Source organism: Mobula hypostoma, chromosome 4, assembly GCF_963921235.1.
Source record: "Mobula hypostoma chromosome 4, sMobHyp1.1, whole genome shotgun sequence".
NCBI lineage: Eukaryota > Metazoa > Chordata > Chondrichthyes > Myliobatiformes > Myliobatidae > Mobula > Mobula hypostoma.
The window spans coordinates 198,733,297-198,750,358 of record NC_086100.1 but is presented as its reverse complement, the minus strand read 5'-3'; the positions used below and the strand labels follow the sequence as shown (position 1 = coordinate 198,750,358).

The 17,062-nt window shown below is 50.3% G+C and overlaps 1 protein-coding gene across 2 annotated transcripts in view; it reads right to left on the bottom strand.

The window, feature by feature from the left end:
• The window catches only part of LOC134345868 (heat shock 70 kDa protein 12B-like), a 93,084-nt gene that overhangs the window by 33,785 nt on the left and 42,237 nt on the right, over positions 1–17,062 (bottom strand). Inside the window, exons 1-2 of one of the 2 annotated variants that reach the window (XM_063047182.1) lie at positions 9,268–9,307; positions 5,191–5,267 (exon numbers count right to left, since the gene is read on the bottom strand). In XM_063047182.1, coding sequence (XP_062903252.1) covers positions 5,191–5,233 — 43 coding nt within the window. In that variant the 5' untranslated portion in view covers positions 5,234–5,267; positions 9,268–9,307. Of the gene's footprint in view, positions 1–5,190; positions 5,268–9,267; positions 9,308–17,062 lie in introns of those variants that run through there. The other variant, XM_063047183.1, reaches the window with a different exon arrangement.

The following is a 17,062-nucleotide window of genomic DNA, read 5'->3' as shown; positions in this document are numbered from 1 at the left end:
GCACCCGGAGGAAACCCACACCATCACGGGGAGAAAGTACAAACTCCTTACAGTCAGCGACAGGAATTGAACCTGGGTCGCTGGTACTGTAAATCGCTGTGCTAACCACTACACTACTGTGCCGACCCATTCAGTGTTGAGTTGTTAAACGTGGCAGAAGACACACAGTAAACGAGAGCACCCTGGGGAGTGTTGCAGACCAGAGACACCTAGATGCACAGATAAATGGTTCCCTGAAACTGGCAACACAAATAGACAGGGCAGTGAAAAAGGCTTTTTAAGATTCAAAATTGTTTAAAGTAACACACACACACAAAACACTGGAAATGAATAAACAGCTGACGTTTCGGGCCGAGACCCTTCATCAGGACTGGAAATGAAGAGGGAAGATGCCGGAATAAAAAGGTCGGGTAGGGGAGAGGAAGGAGGATAGAGAGAAGGTGAAACCAAGGGGGTAGGATGGAGAAGAAGGAATCTGATAGGAGAGGAGAGTGGACCATGGGACAAAGGGAAGGAGGTGGGTTCTCAATGGGATGTGATTGGCAGGTGAGGAGAAGAGGTAAGAGACCAGAGTGAGGAATAGAAGAAGAGGGGAAAAATTACCAGAAGGAGAAATTGATGATTATGTCATCAGGTTGGAGACCACCCAGACGGAGTATGAGGTGTTGCTCCTCCACTCTGACAGTGGCCTCATGATGGCAAAAGAGGAGGCCATGGACATGTTGGAACGGGAATGGGGATAGGAATTAACATGTTTGGCCACTGGGAATTTCCGCTTTTGGTGGATGGAGCAGAGGTGTTTGACAAAGGGTCTTACAACTTAATGTCAAGTCTCACTAATATAGAGGCTGCACTGGGACCACTAGATACAATAGACAACCCTGACAGATTTACAGAAGCGTTTAATGTCTATTAGACCATAAGACCATAAGACATAGGAGCAGAATTAGGCCATTCAGCCCATCGAGTCTGCTCCACCATTCCAACATGACTGATCCTGGATCCCACTCAACCCCATACACCTGTCTTCTCACCATGTCCTTTGATGCCCTGGCCGATCAGGAAATGATCAACTTCCGTCTTAAATATACCCATGGGCTTGGCCTCCACTGCAGTCTGTGGCAGAGCATTCCATAGATTTACTATTCTCTGGCCAAATAAAAATTCCTCCTTACCTCTGTTCTAACAGGTTGCCCTTCAATTTTGAGGCTGTACCCTCCAGTTTTGGATACTCCCACCATAGGAAACATCCTCTCCACATCCACACTATCGAGTCCTTTCAACATTCAGTAGGTTTCAATGAGGTCCCCCACATTCTTCTAAATTCCAGTGAGTACAGGCTCAAAGCTGCCAAACATTCCTCACATGGAATTCCTGGAATCATCCTCATTAACCTCCTCTGGACTCTCTCCAATGACGATGCATCCTTTCGGAGATACGGGGCCCAAAACTGTTGGCAATACTCCAAGTGCGGCCTGACTAGTATCTTATAAAGGCTCAGCATTATATCATTGTTTTTATGTTTTATTTCCCTTTGAAATAAATGCTAACATTGCATTTGCCTTCTTTACCACAGATTTAACCTGTAAATTAATCTTCTGGGAGTCTTGCATTCTCCCCATTTAGATAATAGTCTGCACTATTGTTTCTTTTACCAAAATGTATTATCATATATTTCCCAACACTGTATTCCATCTGACACCTTTTTGCTCCTTCTTCCAATTTGTCCCAGTCCTGCTGCAATCGCATTGCTTCCTCAGCACTACCTACCCCTCCACCTATCTTCGCATCATCTGCACTATTCACCACAAAGCCATCAATTCCATTATCCAAATTATTGACAAATGATGTGAAAATACTGACCCCTCAGGAACACCACTAGTCTGTCAGCCAACCAGAAAAGACTCCTTTTATTTCCACTCACTGCCTCCTATCTGTCAACCATTCCTCTATCCATGCCAGTATCTTTCCTGTAACGCCATAGGATTTTATCTTGTTAACAGCCTCATGTGTGGCACCTTATCAAAAGCCCTCTGAAAATCCAAGTAAATGACACCCACTGCCTTTCCTTTGTACATCCTATGTATTAACTTCCTCATAGAACTCTAACAGATTTGCCTCTCCCTTTACAGAAACTATGCTGACTTTGACTTATTTTATCATTGGTCTTCAAGTATCCCAAAATCTCATCATTAATAATAGACTCCAACACTTTTCGAGTACAGGAGCAGGGAGGTACTACTGCAGTTGTACAAGGCCTTGGTGAGACCACACCTGGAGTATTGTGTGCAGTTTTGGTCCCCTAATCTGAGGAAAGACATCTTTGCCATAGAGGGAGTACAAAGAAGGTTCACCAGATTGATGGGATGGCAGGTCTTTCATATGAAGAAAGACTGGATGAACTGGGCTTGTACTCATTGGAATTTAGAAGATTGAGGGGGGATCTGATTGAAACGTATAAGATCCTAAAGGGATTGGACAGGCTAGATGTGGGAAGATTGTTCCCGATGTTGGGGAGGTCCAGAACGAGGGGTCACAGTTTGAGGATAGAGGGGAAGCCTTTTAGGACCGAGATTAGGAAAAACTTCTTCACACAGAGAGTGGTGAATCTGTGGAATTCTCTGCCACAGCAAACTGTTGAGGCCAGTTCATTGGCTATGTTTAACAGGAAGTTAGATATGGCCCTTGTGGCTACAGGGGTCAGGGGGTATGGAGGGAAGGCTGGGTTCTGAGTCGGATGATCAGCCATGATCATAATAAATGGCGGTGCAGGCTCGAAGGGCCGAATGGCCTACTCCTGCACCTATTTTCTATGTTTCTATGTTTCTATGTTTCCCAACCATGAAGTTAGGCTAAATGGCCTATAATTTCCTTTCTTTTGCCTTCCTCTTTAAGGAGTAGAGTGACATTTGCAATCTTCCAGTCCTCCGAAACCATGCCAGAATCAAGTGATTCTTGAAAGCTCATGACCAATGCATCTGTTACCACTTCAGCAGCCTCTCTCAGGACTCTGGGATGTAGTCCATCAGGTCCAGGTGAATTATTCACTTTGAGACCTTTGAGTTTGCCTGGCACTTTTTCCTTTGTAATAGCAATGGCACTCACTCCTGCTCCCTGACACTCATGGACCTCTGGCACACTGCTAGTGTTTTCCACAGTGAAGACTGATGCAAAGTACCCATTAAGTTCATCTGTTCATCTTTGTCCCCCATTCCTACCTCACCAGCATCATTTTCCACTGGTCCAATATCAACTCTTACCTCCCTTTTATTCTTTATATAACTGGAAAAAAACACTTTTGGTATCTTGCTTTATATTATTGGCTAGATTGCCCTCATATTTCATCTTTTCCCTTCTTACAGCTTTTTTTAGTTGCTTTTTGTTGGATTTTAAAAGCTTCCCAATCACCCAACTTCCCACTCACTTTTGCTACCTTATTTACCTTTTCCTTGGCTTTCATGCAGTCCTTAACTCCCTTTGTCAGCCACGGTTGCCTAACCCTACCATTTGAGAACTTCTTCCTCTGTGGGACATATCTATCCTGCGACTTGTGAACTATTCCCGGAAATTTCAGCCATCTCTGCTCTGCTCTCATCCCCACCAGTATGTCATTATGAGTACGTTGTGTAGGGTATGTTCTGGGACCGTGACAGGTAGTGCAAGATGTGCACTCCCAGGAGTTTGAAACTGCTCAAAGTTTGAAACCCCACTTCCTCTCTGTAGGCTGTCTCATCGCTATTGTGTCATCGGCGAACTTGACGATGTGATTTGGCCATGCAGACACGTGTGAGCAGAGTGTACAGCAACGGGCTCGGTACACAGTCCTGGGGTCACTCGTGTTGAGAATGGTGCGGAGGGAGGAGCGGTCGTGCATCCTGACTATTTGAGGCCTGTTGGTTAGGAAGTGCAACACCCTGTTGCAGCACAGGGGTGTGTTTAGACCGAGGAGTAGGAGTTTGTCCATCAAGGTCTGTGGGACAATAGCACTGAATGCCGAACTGATATCCAGAAACAGCAGCCTGACGTAAGTGTTCTTGTTTTCTCATTGTGTCGGGGCCAAGTGCATGACTGATGCTATGCTGCATGCTGGTCTTCATCATAGAACCATAGAACACTACAGCACAGAAAACAGGCCATTCGGCCCTTCTAGTCTGTGTCGAAACTTTATTCCGCTAGTCCCATTGACCTGCACCCAGTCCATAACCCTCCAGACCTCTCCCATCCATGAATCTATCCAATTTATACTTAAAACTTAAGAGTGAGCCCGCATTTACCACGTCAGATGGCAGCTCGTTCCACACTCCCAACACTCTGTGAGTGAAGAAGTTCCCCCTAATCTTTCCCCTTTCACCTTAAAGCCATGTCCTCTCGTATTTATCTCTCCTAATCTAAGTGGAAAGAGCCTACTCGCATTTACTCTGTCTGTACCCCTCATAATTTTGTAAACCTAAAAATCAGGGCACTGAGTACAGAAGCTGGGACATAATATTACACAGTAAAAGACATTGCTGAGTCCCTGGCGTACTGTGTGTAGTTCTGATCACCGGCTACAGGAAGGCTGTCATTAAACTAGAGAAGGGGCAGAAAAGATTCACCAGGATTTTACTGAGACCGGAGGGTTTGAGTGCTAAGGAGAGGCTGGACAGTCTGGGACTGTTTTCCCTGGGGTGAAGAAGGCTGAGGGGTAACCGGATAGGGGTTTATAAAATCATGACGGGCAGAGATAAAGGGGACGGTCGCAGTCTTTTCCCAAAAGTAGGGGGAGAAGCTAGAGAGCATAAATCTAGACAGTACAAGTTTAAAATGAAGGGGGAAGATTGAAAGGAGACCTGAGGGACAACGTTTTCACAGAGACAGGGTGGTGGGTAGGTGAATAAGCTGCCAGAGGAAGTCGTTGAGGCCAGAACAATAGTGTAATTGAAGAAGCGGTTGGACAAGTCCATGAATTGGTGAGGCTTTGAAGGACACGGGTTGAACACAGAAAAGTGGGACTAGCTGGCTGGCATGGACTGGATGGGAATCTCTGCTGTAATGTTTATTGAGTAGTCTAAGCCCCGGTATACTACATCAAATACTCTCCCTAGATTAGCATTCAGTGTTCTCCCTCAAGGCTAGGCTACATGTCTGGAGATGAGGGAAAGGGGTGGGGTAGGGGGTAGGGTCTGCTGGGGTGGGAAGGGACAGTCCTACCTGGAGCCCACTTCGCGATGGGGGTGTTGATGGTTGAGTTCATGTTATAGGCTTCCGGCACTCCTCCTGGGCGATCCCTGGAAAACAGCAGAGGACTGGTCATTCTGGGAGCTGGCCGGGAGCCCCCACCACACTGCCCTGCCCAGCCCCGTGTCCTGGGTGGACACACCGAGCCTGAGGTTACTTTCCTGGGTTCTGCATAGCGAAGGCAAGCCGAGATGGCGGTACTGAGGGTGAGGAAATATACTCAGTGGCCATTTTATTAGGTACTGGATCAGAATCTGGCGTAGTTTTCTGCTGCTGTAGCCCATCCATTTCAAAGTTCGATGTGTAGTGCTTTCAGAAATTCTCTTCTGCACACTGCTTTTGTAAAGTTATCTGAGTTGCTGTCAGCTTGAACCAGTCTGGCCATTCTCCTCTGACTTCTCTCATTAACAAGGCGATTTTGCCCACAGAACTGTCCCTCTGGATTTTTTATACTGTTCTCTGTAAACTCTCGAGATTGTTCTTCATGGAAATCGCAGATCGGCAGCATCTGAGAAGCTCAGACAACCCCGTGTAGTACCAACAAACATTCAACGGCCAGTCACTTAGATTACATTCTTCTCCATTCTGATGTTTGGTCCAGACAACCGAACCTCTTGACCATGTCTGCATGCTTTTATATTGCCACATGATTGGCTGATTAAATGTGCAGGTGTACAGGTGTACCTAATAAAGAGGCCACTGAGTTTATATCACATAGGCACTGTTACTTGTAGGGAAAGTGGTAGGGGCGGGGAGAGGTGGACAGAGAGAATGAATCACAATCTCTCTCCCTCACACAGACAGGTTCTTTCTGTCTCTCTCTCACACACACAGACGCGCATGTGCGCGCACACACACACAGACACACACATATACACACACATGCACACACAGATACACACACACACACACACACACACACAGACACACAGACGTTGTCTCTCACACACACATGGATAAAGATGAACGATTAGTTTGGTTTAAGAACATAAGAACATAAGAAATAAGAGCAGGAGTCGGCCATCTGATCTGTCGAACCTGCTCCACAATTTAATAAGATCATGGCTGATCTGACCATGGATTCATCTCTACCTACTTGCCTTTTCCCCATCACCCTTAATTCCCCCACGATGCAAAAATCTATCCAGCCTTGTCTTAAATATATTTACTGAGGTAGCCGCCACTGCTTCATTGGGCAGAGAATTCCACAGATTCACCACCCTCTGGGATAAGTGTTGAAAGCTGAACTGAAGTCTATAAACAGCAGCCTGCCTTATGAGACCCCATTTTCCAGGTGGGACAGGACGGAGTGGAAGGGAAGAGGCTGTTGCATCATCAGTGGATCGGTTCGAGCGATAAACGGATTCCAAAGGGTCCAATGTATCCGGGAGTAAAGATCTCCATGACCAGCCGTTCAACGTATTTCACAGGACGATAGTCATTTAGGCAGGATACTGTCGCATTCTTTGGTACTGTAATGATGGTTGCAGCTTCGAAAACCAAGGGGATAATGGATAGTTCCACAGAGATGTTGAATATATCTGTCAGCTGGGCTGCGCGGTCTTTCGGAACCCAATCTGGTATATTATCGGGCACTGCAGCTTTGCGCGGGTTGACTCTGGCCAGGGTCTTCCTCACCTCAGCTTCAGCCTGACAGAGTGTCACCTCCCCTGGGGGAGGGGCGCTTTCCCTGCCGGTACTTCGTTCCGCGCATTCAGCCGGGAGTAAAAGACATCCAACCTGTCGCGGAGTCAGACATCCTGGTCACTGACGCACAGGGTAGACTTGGAGTCAGTAACCCTCTGAATTCCCTGCCACATGCGCCTCGTGTCTCTGGTATCGCAGAAGTGGTTGTATATTCTCTGAGAATTTCGCCTTCCTGTTCGCGCAGTTCTTGCTTCCCCGAGCTAAAGACAGCATCATGATCCCCATAAACAAGCAACATAGCCCGAGGATGTTCTGGGGGGCGGCACCCAAGTGTTTCCACGGTCCCTGCGTCAACACGGCATGCCCACATATTATTAACCCTAACCCGTATGTGGGAGGAAACTGAAGCTCCCGGAGGAAACCCGCGTGTTCACAGAGGGGCGGGGGACGTACCCACTCCTTACCACTACAGGCGGGAACTGAACCCGGGTCACAGCCGCTATACCAGTGTTACGCAGACCGTCACACCACCATGGTCGCTGCCTGCTCGAGCTGGGACACCCTCTGCACTCACCCTGCTATCCTACAGTTTTCTCTCACCCAATGCGCTTCAACTCCGCACACGCCGATTTCTACCACTTCACTTACCCACCCCTCCCACTTGCCCCGGCAGCTCGTTCCATACACTCGCCACCCTCAATGTGAAAAAAAGGAAAGGTACGTCGCATCCGGAGTCTCTCCGGTTAACGGACGATTTTCCCTCCACTTAGTGGGGAACCGCGTACGAGGCAAGTTACAGCAGTGGTTTGCCATTGCTTTCTGCCGGGTGAGTTTCCAAAGAGATCACCAGCTCGTAACCCAGCATGGATGGAAAGCGTGCAGGGGAGCCAGCTGGATTCGAACTCGGGACCTTACGTCCCGAAGTCCGATGCCGATGCCACTACGCCACCAGCCGTGTCCAACCTGCTCCAAAAATCCTCCCCCCCTTTAAACTTTTGACTCCCCTACACTGGGGAAAAGTCTGTGATCATCCACCTGATCTGTACCTCTCATGATTGGCTACCCACATCAGAAACAGCAGACGCCCTGGTAGTGGAACTCCACTAGTCACAGACTCCAGACAGAATAAGATCCACTGACCACCACCCCCTGTCTTCAGAATGTGAGGGAGGGCCTCCTCATCTCTGTCAGTGTGGAGGCGAGTCCCAATAATTTCCCTTTGTTTTACAAAAACACACTTATTGCAAATTACAATTCTACAATACTACGCCAAACACAGGAACAATGACAGTGACGAACACAATCTAAATTAAAATATTCCCGTCTGCCTGTGGTACCCAATAGCCCTGGAACACCTCGAGGTACCTCCACATCCCTGGATCATCGGCAGGCAGCCGCCCTGGGCAGAACCCTCCGCTGCCCACCTCCAGTTTCAACAGCTCCAGAAGCATGTCTACTAGGACATCCTCCTCTCCCCTTGCGCCCCCTCCCCCAAGAAGTTGGGGCTAAAATGCAACCAGAAGGCGAGGAGCGGCCCCCGCAGACTGGCGAACAGGAGATGCAGCCTCGCTCACTCCACGTCCTGTACATGTGGTGCACGGTCTCTTCCAGGCCGTAGAAGTAACAGGTGGCTGGGAGATCCGCGTACAAACTTCGCGGCGGGGATCATTGCTACAACGCACACAGCATGCTGGAGGAACTCTGCCGGTCAGGCAGTCTCTGTGGAAATGAATAGAGAGTCGACGTTTCGGGCCGAAACGTGTTTGTTCATTCAATGGATGCTGCCGGACCGGCCGGGTTCCACCTGCATGTTCCATGCGTTACTCTGGATTTCCAGGATCTGCAGACTTCCTAATTTTTATGACAAACTAGAAGGTGATAGAAGTGTACAAAATGATGAGAGGCAATAACAGCGACTCACTCAAACCAAATTAAATCTAAAACAAGTTTACCTGGAAGTCGGAGTCTCAACCAGGTGTGGCGGTCTCTCCCCCTCAGATCCACCTCACGGCCCCTAAACCCCAGGGAACACAGCCCCGGTGAGTGGGTGTTCTGCCCACGTTAACCCTGGAGCCTCCGCTCTGTCCCGGAAATGCCATCCGCACCCTCCCTGCGACCAACACCTCAGGCAACGCCGAACCCAATGGAGGAACAGCGCAGGGATTACAGCGCCCGGGTTTTTAATGACCATAAGACCTAGAAGCAAAATTGGGCCATTCGGCCCGTCGAATCTGCTCTGCCATTCCATCACGGCTGATTTATTGCCCCTCTAAACCCGATTCTTCTGACATCTCCCCGTAACATTTGACGCACTTGAGACCTACCAACCTCGTCTTAACATTGGAAACGTAGAAATGGTGCCGGGTGGGAGAGAGGGAGAGATGGAGAAGAAGGGTGGGGTACCAAAGTTTAGTCCCGAGGCCAGACGTCCGACGGAAAGATACCGAAGGTAGAGATCTGGGGCTGTAGCAGCGCCTATGTTGTCAGATGGTGTTGTCAGGATGTAGCCTAAATCGGGTGGTGGTGGGGGGGGGGGGGAGAACACGGGATACAGGGAAAAGGGGGGAACAGATGAGGGTGTAGGGTCGGGGGGAGGCAGGAGTGAGAAGGGGTAGGGAGAGGCATGTCGCAAGGCTGGAGGTGAATAGGGAGGGAGGGGATGTATGGCGATGTACAGGGAAGGGGGAGGTGTTGGGTGTATATGGTCGGTGAGAACAGGGGGTAGGTGGGGAGTGGATCCCTCGCGGAAGGAGGGGATGCCCCTCAGAGCGCATTCCCTGGACACGGTAAGATCCCACAGGCAGTCGTATTCCGGGTGACGGAGGTCGGTGGGTGGGGGGTGGAGATGCTGTCGCGGGGGATTAGGACGGACTCACCCAGCGATCGCCCCGTCCAGCGCTGTTCCCCCGGTGTTCGTCGCTTGCGGAGGTGGGCGGCAGAGCGCGCGATGTTTTACGGCCCTCTTCTCGCTCCGCTCCGTAACCCGGTGCCTCCGCCCGCTCCGCTCGCACTGTGTCAGGCGCGGTGGCTCGGAGCGGGGTGGTCCCGCCCCGGGATTAACCCTTCACCGGCTCCTGCTGAGTGCGCCGCTCACACTCACACACACACTTAGCAGTGCACTCGCACTGACACACGGACACAGGACTTTGACGCACGGGGCATGCACACTGACTTCGAAAACTCACAATGGCAAACACACAGGTTTCACACAGGCACACGAACTACCCACACACCCTCACACTTACCTACGGGACTCTCACACACACGGGGCTCACCTAACCACGCTCACTGGCAAACCCACATCTGCACGACTCAAGTTGACATTGGGAACAGAGGACTTACACCTACATACACACAGCAACACTCCCACTTTCTACTACATACACACTTAAATATAATTATTCACACTCACACGCTGTGCGTGTGCATTCACACTCACAAGCCTACACGCTCATACACTCACACAGACGAGGCCTCAACCACATCGGGTTCGTGGCTCAGGCCTCGTTGTTTAGGTTCGTAGGGACGGGGACAGAGAGGGCGGTTAGGTGTCAGATTAGGGTTCATGGACAGGGGAAGGGGGCTTGTCACGGGTGGAAAGGTCCCTTACCGATGGATGCCACCTCTGGCCACAGTTTGTAGTGGAACATCACAGTGTAATGTCCCGCCCGAAACTCTGGACGACCTCCTCAACCAGAGGTTCAAGTTGAGGTTTATTTACAACCAAGTGAAACGTTCCTCCATACCACGGTGCACCCCCACAACGTACATCGCACACAGCCCATAAAAACATTGCCATATACGTATAGGTAAATTAAATATCATTCAGAATGGGTGTACATAGTAAATAGTCGTGCGCTTTATGAACAGAAGTGTTTTCCAGTCATAGAAACGACGAGCAGAACGAGAAATGTCCGCACTGATTGAGGCCGGAGAGGGCACTGCGACCGTGCGTTCCGCCATTCCGTGACATCGGAAGACCGTCCTCCCATCCATCTCGATGGTCGCCCATCATTTTTAGACTCTATCACCTGCCAACTGTCCCAATACCCTTCCACCATCTCCCTGTCCCTCAGCCTGACCGCTCCGTGTTCGCCATCCCACCCCGCTCTGAGCCCATTGCTGGGGGTGGGGGGCGGGGATGAAGTCGGATGGGGAAAGAGGGACTGAGGCTGGGGCAGCGGTGGGTGGTGAAGGTGGGCTAGGATGAGGTGAGGGGAAGAGAGAGGGTGTGGGAGGGGAGATTGGATGTGGGAAGGGCCGGAGAGGAGGCAGAAAAAATGGGGTCATGGAAAGGTTGAAGTTTGGGGCTAGGTATCAGGGTGGGATGGAATGGGAGAGATGTAATGTTGAGGTATGGGATTCGAAAGGGAAGAGGTTGGTATTGGAGGGTGGGTTGGAATGGGAGGTGTTTGGAATGGGGAGATTTGGGATGGGAAGTGTTTAGGATGGGAGGGATTTGGAATGGGGCGTTTGGGGTGGGAAGTGTTTGAGATAGGAGGGATTTGGGATGGAAGTTGTTTAGGAGGGGAGGGATTAAGGATGGCAACGTTTGAGATGGGGAAGTTTGAGGTGGGAAGTGTTTAGGATGGGAGGGATTTGGAATGGAGGTGTTTGGGATGGGAGGCGTTTGGAATAGGAAGGATTTGGATGCGAGGTTTTTGGGATTTGGGATAGGGAGGTTTGAGAGGGGAGGGTTTTGGGATTGGAGGGATTTGGAATGGGAAGGATTTGAGAGAGGAGGCTTTTGGGATGGGATAGAAAGGGAGGGTTTGGAATGGGAGGGATTGAGGGAAGAGGGGGCTCGTGGAAGGGGTTGAGCTCTCTTCCACCCACTCTCCCCCCAGGTGAGACTGCTTGGAGTTTGTGGGGCAGTGAGGCTGGGAGTAAGAGATCAGACCCCGTCCCACTGCCCTGCGGCTATGCTCAGTGTGTGTTGGGCTGTGTGCAGTGGAACAATAGGACCCCGCACAAACCCCACTGCATAGACAGCGCTTCCGGTCACAGACCGGGCTGGTCTCAGGCTAAGGGAACTCTCTGAGGACAAAAACACCATTCCACCAAGAATTCCAATCCCTGTTCACGGCCGCTCCACGCGCTCACGTCCTCCAACAGCTGGCCGACAGAACTAGTTCCTATACTGACGCCGGGAGTTTGTGATGGGACGGTGCAGCGGGAGTTTCTCTCCGTGTCTGACCCCGGGAGTGCGTGATGGGACAGTGTAGAGGGAGCTTCACTTTGTATCTGACCCTGGGAGTGTGTGATGGGACAGTGTGGAGAGAGTTTCTCTCCGTGTCTGACCCCGAGAGTGTGTGATCTAAAAAGACGGCTTGGTGCGGGCTAAATCCGTCAGCCACATGCACCGCATCTGGCAGTGATGGAGTTAACCGGAATTTCGACTCTGATCCAATCGGGTCGGGCCGTTATCCGGGATTATACTGATGCATTGTTGCTCTGTTTTATTTTGGGAAAGGGCCGTTCTGTATCCGCAGTCACTGCTGGAGTTCCGCCTCCCGTTTCCCATGTCCAGTGACAAGCTGTCACGCAGGAGGCGCCGGCGGCCAGGCCCAGAAGGTGACTGAGCACTCCTCCCTCACGAACAGACTCCACACCCTCTGTGTGACACCATCCCCTTCTCTGTGACCCCTCCTGTCTCTGTCACCTCCTCTGACCCCTGCACCACTCCGTCTCTGTAACCCCCTCCATCCCCTACACCCCTCCCTGTCTCTGTAACCCCCTCCATCCCCTACACCCCTCCCCGTCTCTGTAACACCCTCCATCCCCTACACCCCTCCCTGTCTCTGTAACCCCCTCCATCCCCTACACCCCTCCCCGTCTCTGTAACACCCTCCATCCCTACACCCCTCCCTGTCTCTGTAACCCCCTCCAGTCCCTACACCCCTCCCTGTCTCTGTAACCCCCTCCATCCCCTACTCCCCTCCCGTCTCTTTAATTCCCTTCAACCCCTACACCCCTCCCTGTCTCTGTAATCCCCTCCGGCCCCTACACCCCTCCCTGTCTCTGAAACCCCTCCATCCCTCCCTGTCTCTGTAACCCCCTCCATCCCCTACACCCCTCCCTGTCTCTGTAACACCCTCCATCCCTACACCCCTCTCTGTCTCTGTAACCCCCTCCGGCCCCTACACCCCTCCCCGTCTCTGTAACCCCCTCCATCCCCTACTCCCCTCCCTGCCTCTGTAACACCCTCCATCCCTACACCCCTCCCTGTCTCTGTAACCCCTCCATCCCTCCCTGTCTCTGTAACCCCCTCCATCCCCTACACCCCTCCCCGTCTCCGTAACCCTTCTCCATCCCCTACACCCCTCCCTGTCTCTGTAACCCCCTCCGTCCCCTACTCCCCTCCCGTCTCTTTAACCCCCTCCAGCCCCTACACCCCTCCCTGTCTCTGTAATCCCCTCCGGCCCCTACACCCCTCCCTGTCTCTGTAACCCCTCCATCCCTCCCTGTCTCTGTAACCCTCTCCATCCCCTACACCCCTCCCTGTCTCTGTAACACCCTCCATCCCTACACCCCTCTCTGTCTCTGTAACCCCCTCCGGCCCCTACACCCCTCCCCGTCTCTGTAACCCCCTCCATCCCCTACTCCCCTCCCTGCCTCTGTAACACCCTCCATCCCTACACCCCTCCCTGTCTCTGTAACCCCTCCATCCCTCCCTGTCTCTGTAACCCCCTCCATCCCCTACACCCCTCCCCATCTCCGTAACCCTTCTCCATCCCCTACACCCCTCCCTGTCTCTGTAACACCCTCCATCCCTACACCCCTCCCTGTCTCTGTAACCCCCTCCGGCCCCTACACCCCTCCCCGTCTCTGTAACCCCCTCCATCCCCCACTCCCCTCCCTGTCTCTGTAACACCCTCCATCCCTACACCCTTCCCTGTCTCTGTAACCCCTCCATCCCCTACACCCCTCCCTGTCTCTGTAACCCCTCCATCCCCTACACACCTCCTTGTCTCTGTAACTCCCTCCATCCCCTACACCCCTCCCTGTCTCTGTAAACCCCATCTGTACCCTACACCTTTCTAAGTCTCTGTGACCATCCCCCTCTCTGACCCCCGCTTCCTGTCTCTGTAAACCCTTCTGTCCCCTACACCTCTCCCCATCTCTGTGACCATCCCCATCTCTGAACCCCCTCCCCATCTCTATGAACCCCTCCTTCTCTCAATGACAAATAAATCTAATCATTTTTACCATTCAGACAGGTTGGCAGTGATGTGTTGGACGAAGGATCTTTTTCTGTGCTCATTGTCTCAGGTACCCTTCCGCATGGGCAATGGGGAGGGCATGAAACACCAGGCTTGTGTTATAGACATCCTAACAATGTCTGTGACATTTCTGCTGTGCCCCTTCCCCAGGATAACAATGCACCATGAACACACTGTGGTTATTAATAACCACGCAAGAATGCACTTGGTCTGCGCCAGGATTCCCCGCCCTGAACTTCCTTCCTACTAAAACTTGTACAACTTTCAAATGCCGTGTACATTCATATAGTGCTCTTCGCACTGCAAACTTTCCCATGCAGTCTCCCCATCATAGGAAGGAAGTGCAGAAGTTCACCAGGATGGTGCCTGGAGTAGAGGGCAGGTGCTGTGAGAAGACGCTGGACGACCTTGGGTTGTTTTCTCTGGAAAACCTGATACAAGTTTAAGAGTTTTAGTTTCATTGTCAGAATCAGGTTTATTATCACCGGGGTACATTGTGAAATTTGTTGTTTTGCGGCAGCATTCAGTGTGATAAATGATATGAAGGAAAAGAAACATGAATTGCAATAAGACCATAAGACTATAAGATACAGGAGCAGAAGTAGGCCATTCAGCCCATCGAGTCTGCTCCGCCATTCAATCATGGGCTGATCCAATTCTTCCAGTCATCCCCACTCCCCTACTTTCACCCCATACCTTTCGATGCCCTGGCTAATCAAATACCTGTCTATCTCTGCCTTAAATACACCCAATGACTTGGCCTCCACAGCCGCTTGTGGCAATAAATTCCACAGACTTACCACCCTCTGACTAAAGTAATTTCTCCGCATCTCAGTTCTAAATAGACAATCTTCAGCCCTGAAGTTTTGCCCTCTTGTCCTAGACTCCCCTACCGTGGGAAATAACTTTGCTATTTCTAGTCTGTTCAGGCCTTTTAACATTCAGAATATTTCTAAGAGATCTCCCCTTATTCTCTTGAACTCCAGGGAATACAGCCCAAGAGCTGCCAGACATTCCTCATATGGTAACCCTTTCATTCCTGGACCTCTCCAATGTCAGTACTGTATATCTTTTCTAAACTAAGGAGCCCAAAACTGCACACATTACTCCATGTGTTGTCTCATGAGTGCCTTATAGAGCCTCAACATCACATCCCTGCTCTTATATTCTATACCTCTAGAAATGAATGTCAACATTGCATTTGCCTTTTTCACAACTAACTCAACCTGGAGGTTAACCTTTAGGGTATCCTGCACAAGAACTCCCAAGTCCCTTTGCACCTCTGCATTTTGAATTCTCTCCCCATCGAAATAATGTCTGTGCATTTATTTCTTCCACCAAAATGCACGACCATACACTTTCCAACATTTTGTTTCATTTGTCACTTCTTTGCCCATTCCCCTAAACTATCTAAATCTCTCAGCAGGCTCTCTGTTTCCTCAACACGATCCGCTCCTCCACCTATCTTTGTATCATCGAGAAATTTAGCCACAAATCCATTAATCCCATAGTCCAAATCATTGACATACATCGTAAAAAGCAGCGGTTCCAACACTGACCCCCATGGAACTCCACTGGTAACTGCTAGCCAGCCAGAATAGGATCCCTTTATTCCCACTCTCTGTTTTCAGCCAACCAGCCAATGCTCCAACCATGCTAGTAACTCCCTTGTCATTCCATGGGCTCTTATCTTGCTAAGCAGCCTTATGTGCAGCACTTTGTCAAAGGCCTTCTGAAAATCCAAGTACACCTCGTCTACTGCATCTCCTTTGTCTATCCTGCTTGTAATTTCCTCAAAGAATTGTGGTAGGTTTGTCGAGCAGGATTTTCCTTTCAGGAAACCATGCTGGCTTTGGCCTATCTTGTCATGTGCCTCCAGGTACTCCATAATCTCATCCCTAACAATCGGTTCCAACAACTTCCCAACCACTGATGTCAGGCTAACAGGTCTATAGTTTCCTTTCTGCTGCCTCCCACCCTTCTTAAATAGCGGAGTAACATTTGCAATCTTCCGGTCATCCGATACAATGCCAAAATCTAAGTATATATACAGTATATAAAATAGTTAAAGAAAAATAAAAATTTAAAAATAAAAAAAGTAGTGAGGTAGTGTCCAAGGGTTCAATGTCCATTTAGGAATTAGATAACCGAGGGGAAGGAGCTGTTCCTGAATTGCTGTGTGTGTGCCTTCAAGCTTCTGTACCTCCTACCTGATGTTAGCAATGAGAACAGGGCATCTCCTTGGTGATGGGGTCCTTAAGGATGGAGACCGCCTTTTTGAGGCACCGCTCCTTGAAGATGTCTTGGGTACTACGGAGGCTGATAGCCATGACGGAGCTAACTAAGCTTACAACGCTCGGTGGCTTATTTTGATCCTGTGCTGTAGCCACCACCACCTCCCCCTCTAGACCAAACAGTGATGCAACCAGTTCGAATGCTCTCCACATCTGTAGAAATTTGCGAGTGTCTTTGATGACATACCAAATCTCCTCAAACTCCGAATGAGATATAGCTGCTGTTGTGCCTTCTCTGTAGCTGCACGATATGTTGGTCCCAGGTTAGATCCTCAGAGATCCTGACACCCAGAAACTTGAAACTGCTCACTCTCTCCACTTCTGATCCCTCTATGAGGACTGGTGCACGTTCCCTCAGCTTACCTTTTCTGAAGTCCACATTCAGTCCTTTGGTCTAGCTGACATTGAGTGCAAGGCCATTGTTGTATTATCACTCAACGAGGTGATCTATCTCACTCCTGTACAGCCTCTCGTCACTATCTGAAATTCTGCCAACAACAGTTGTGTCATCAGCAAATTTATAGATGGCTCTTGAGTTGTGCCTAGCCACACAGCCGTGGGTGTAGAGAGAGGAGAGCAGTGGGCTAAGCTCACACCCTCGAAGGGCGCCAGTGTTGATTGTCAGTGAGGCGGAGGTGTTATTTCTGATCTGCCCAGTTTGTGGTTTTCCAGGGAGAAAGT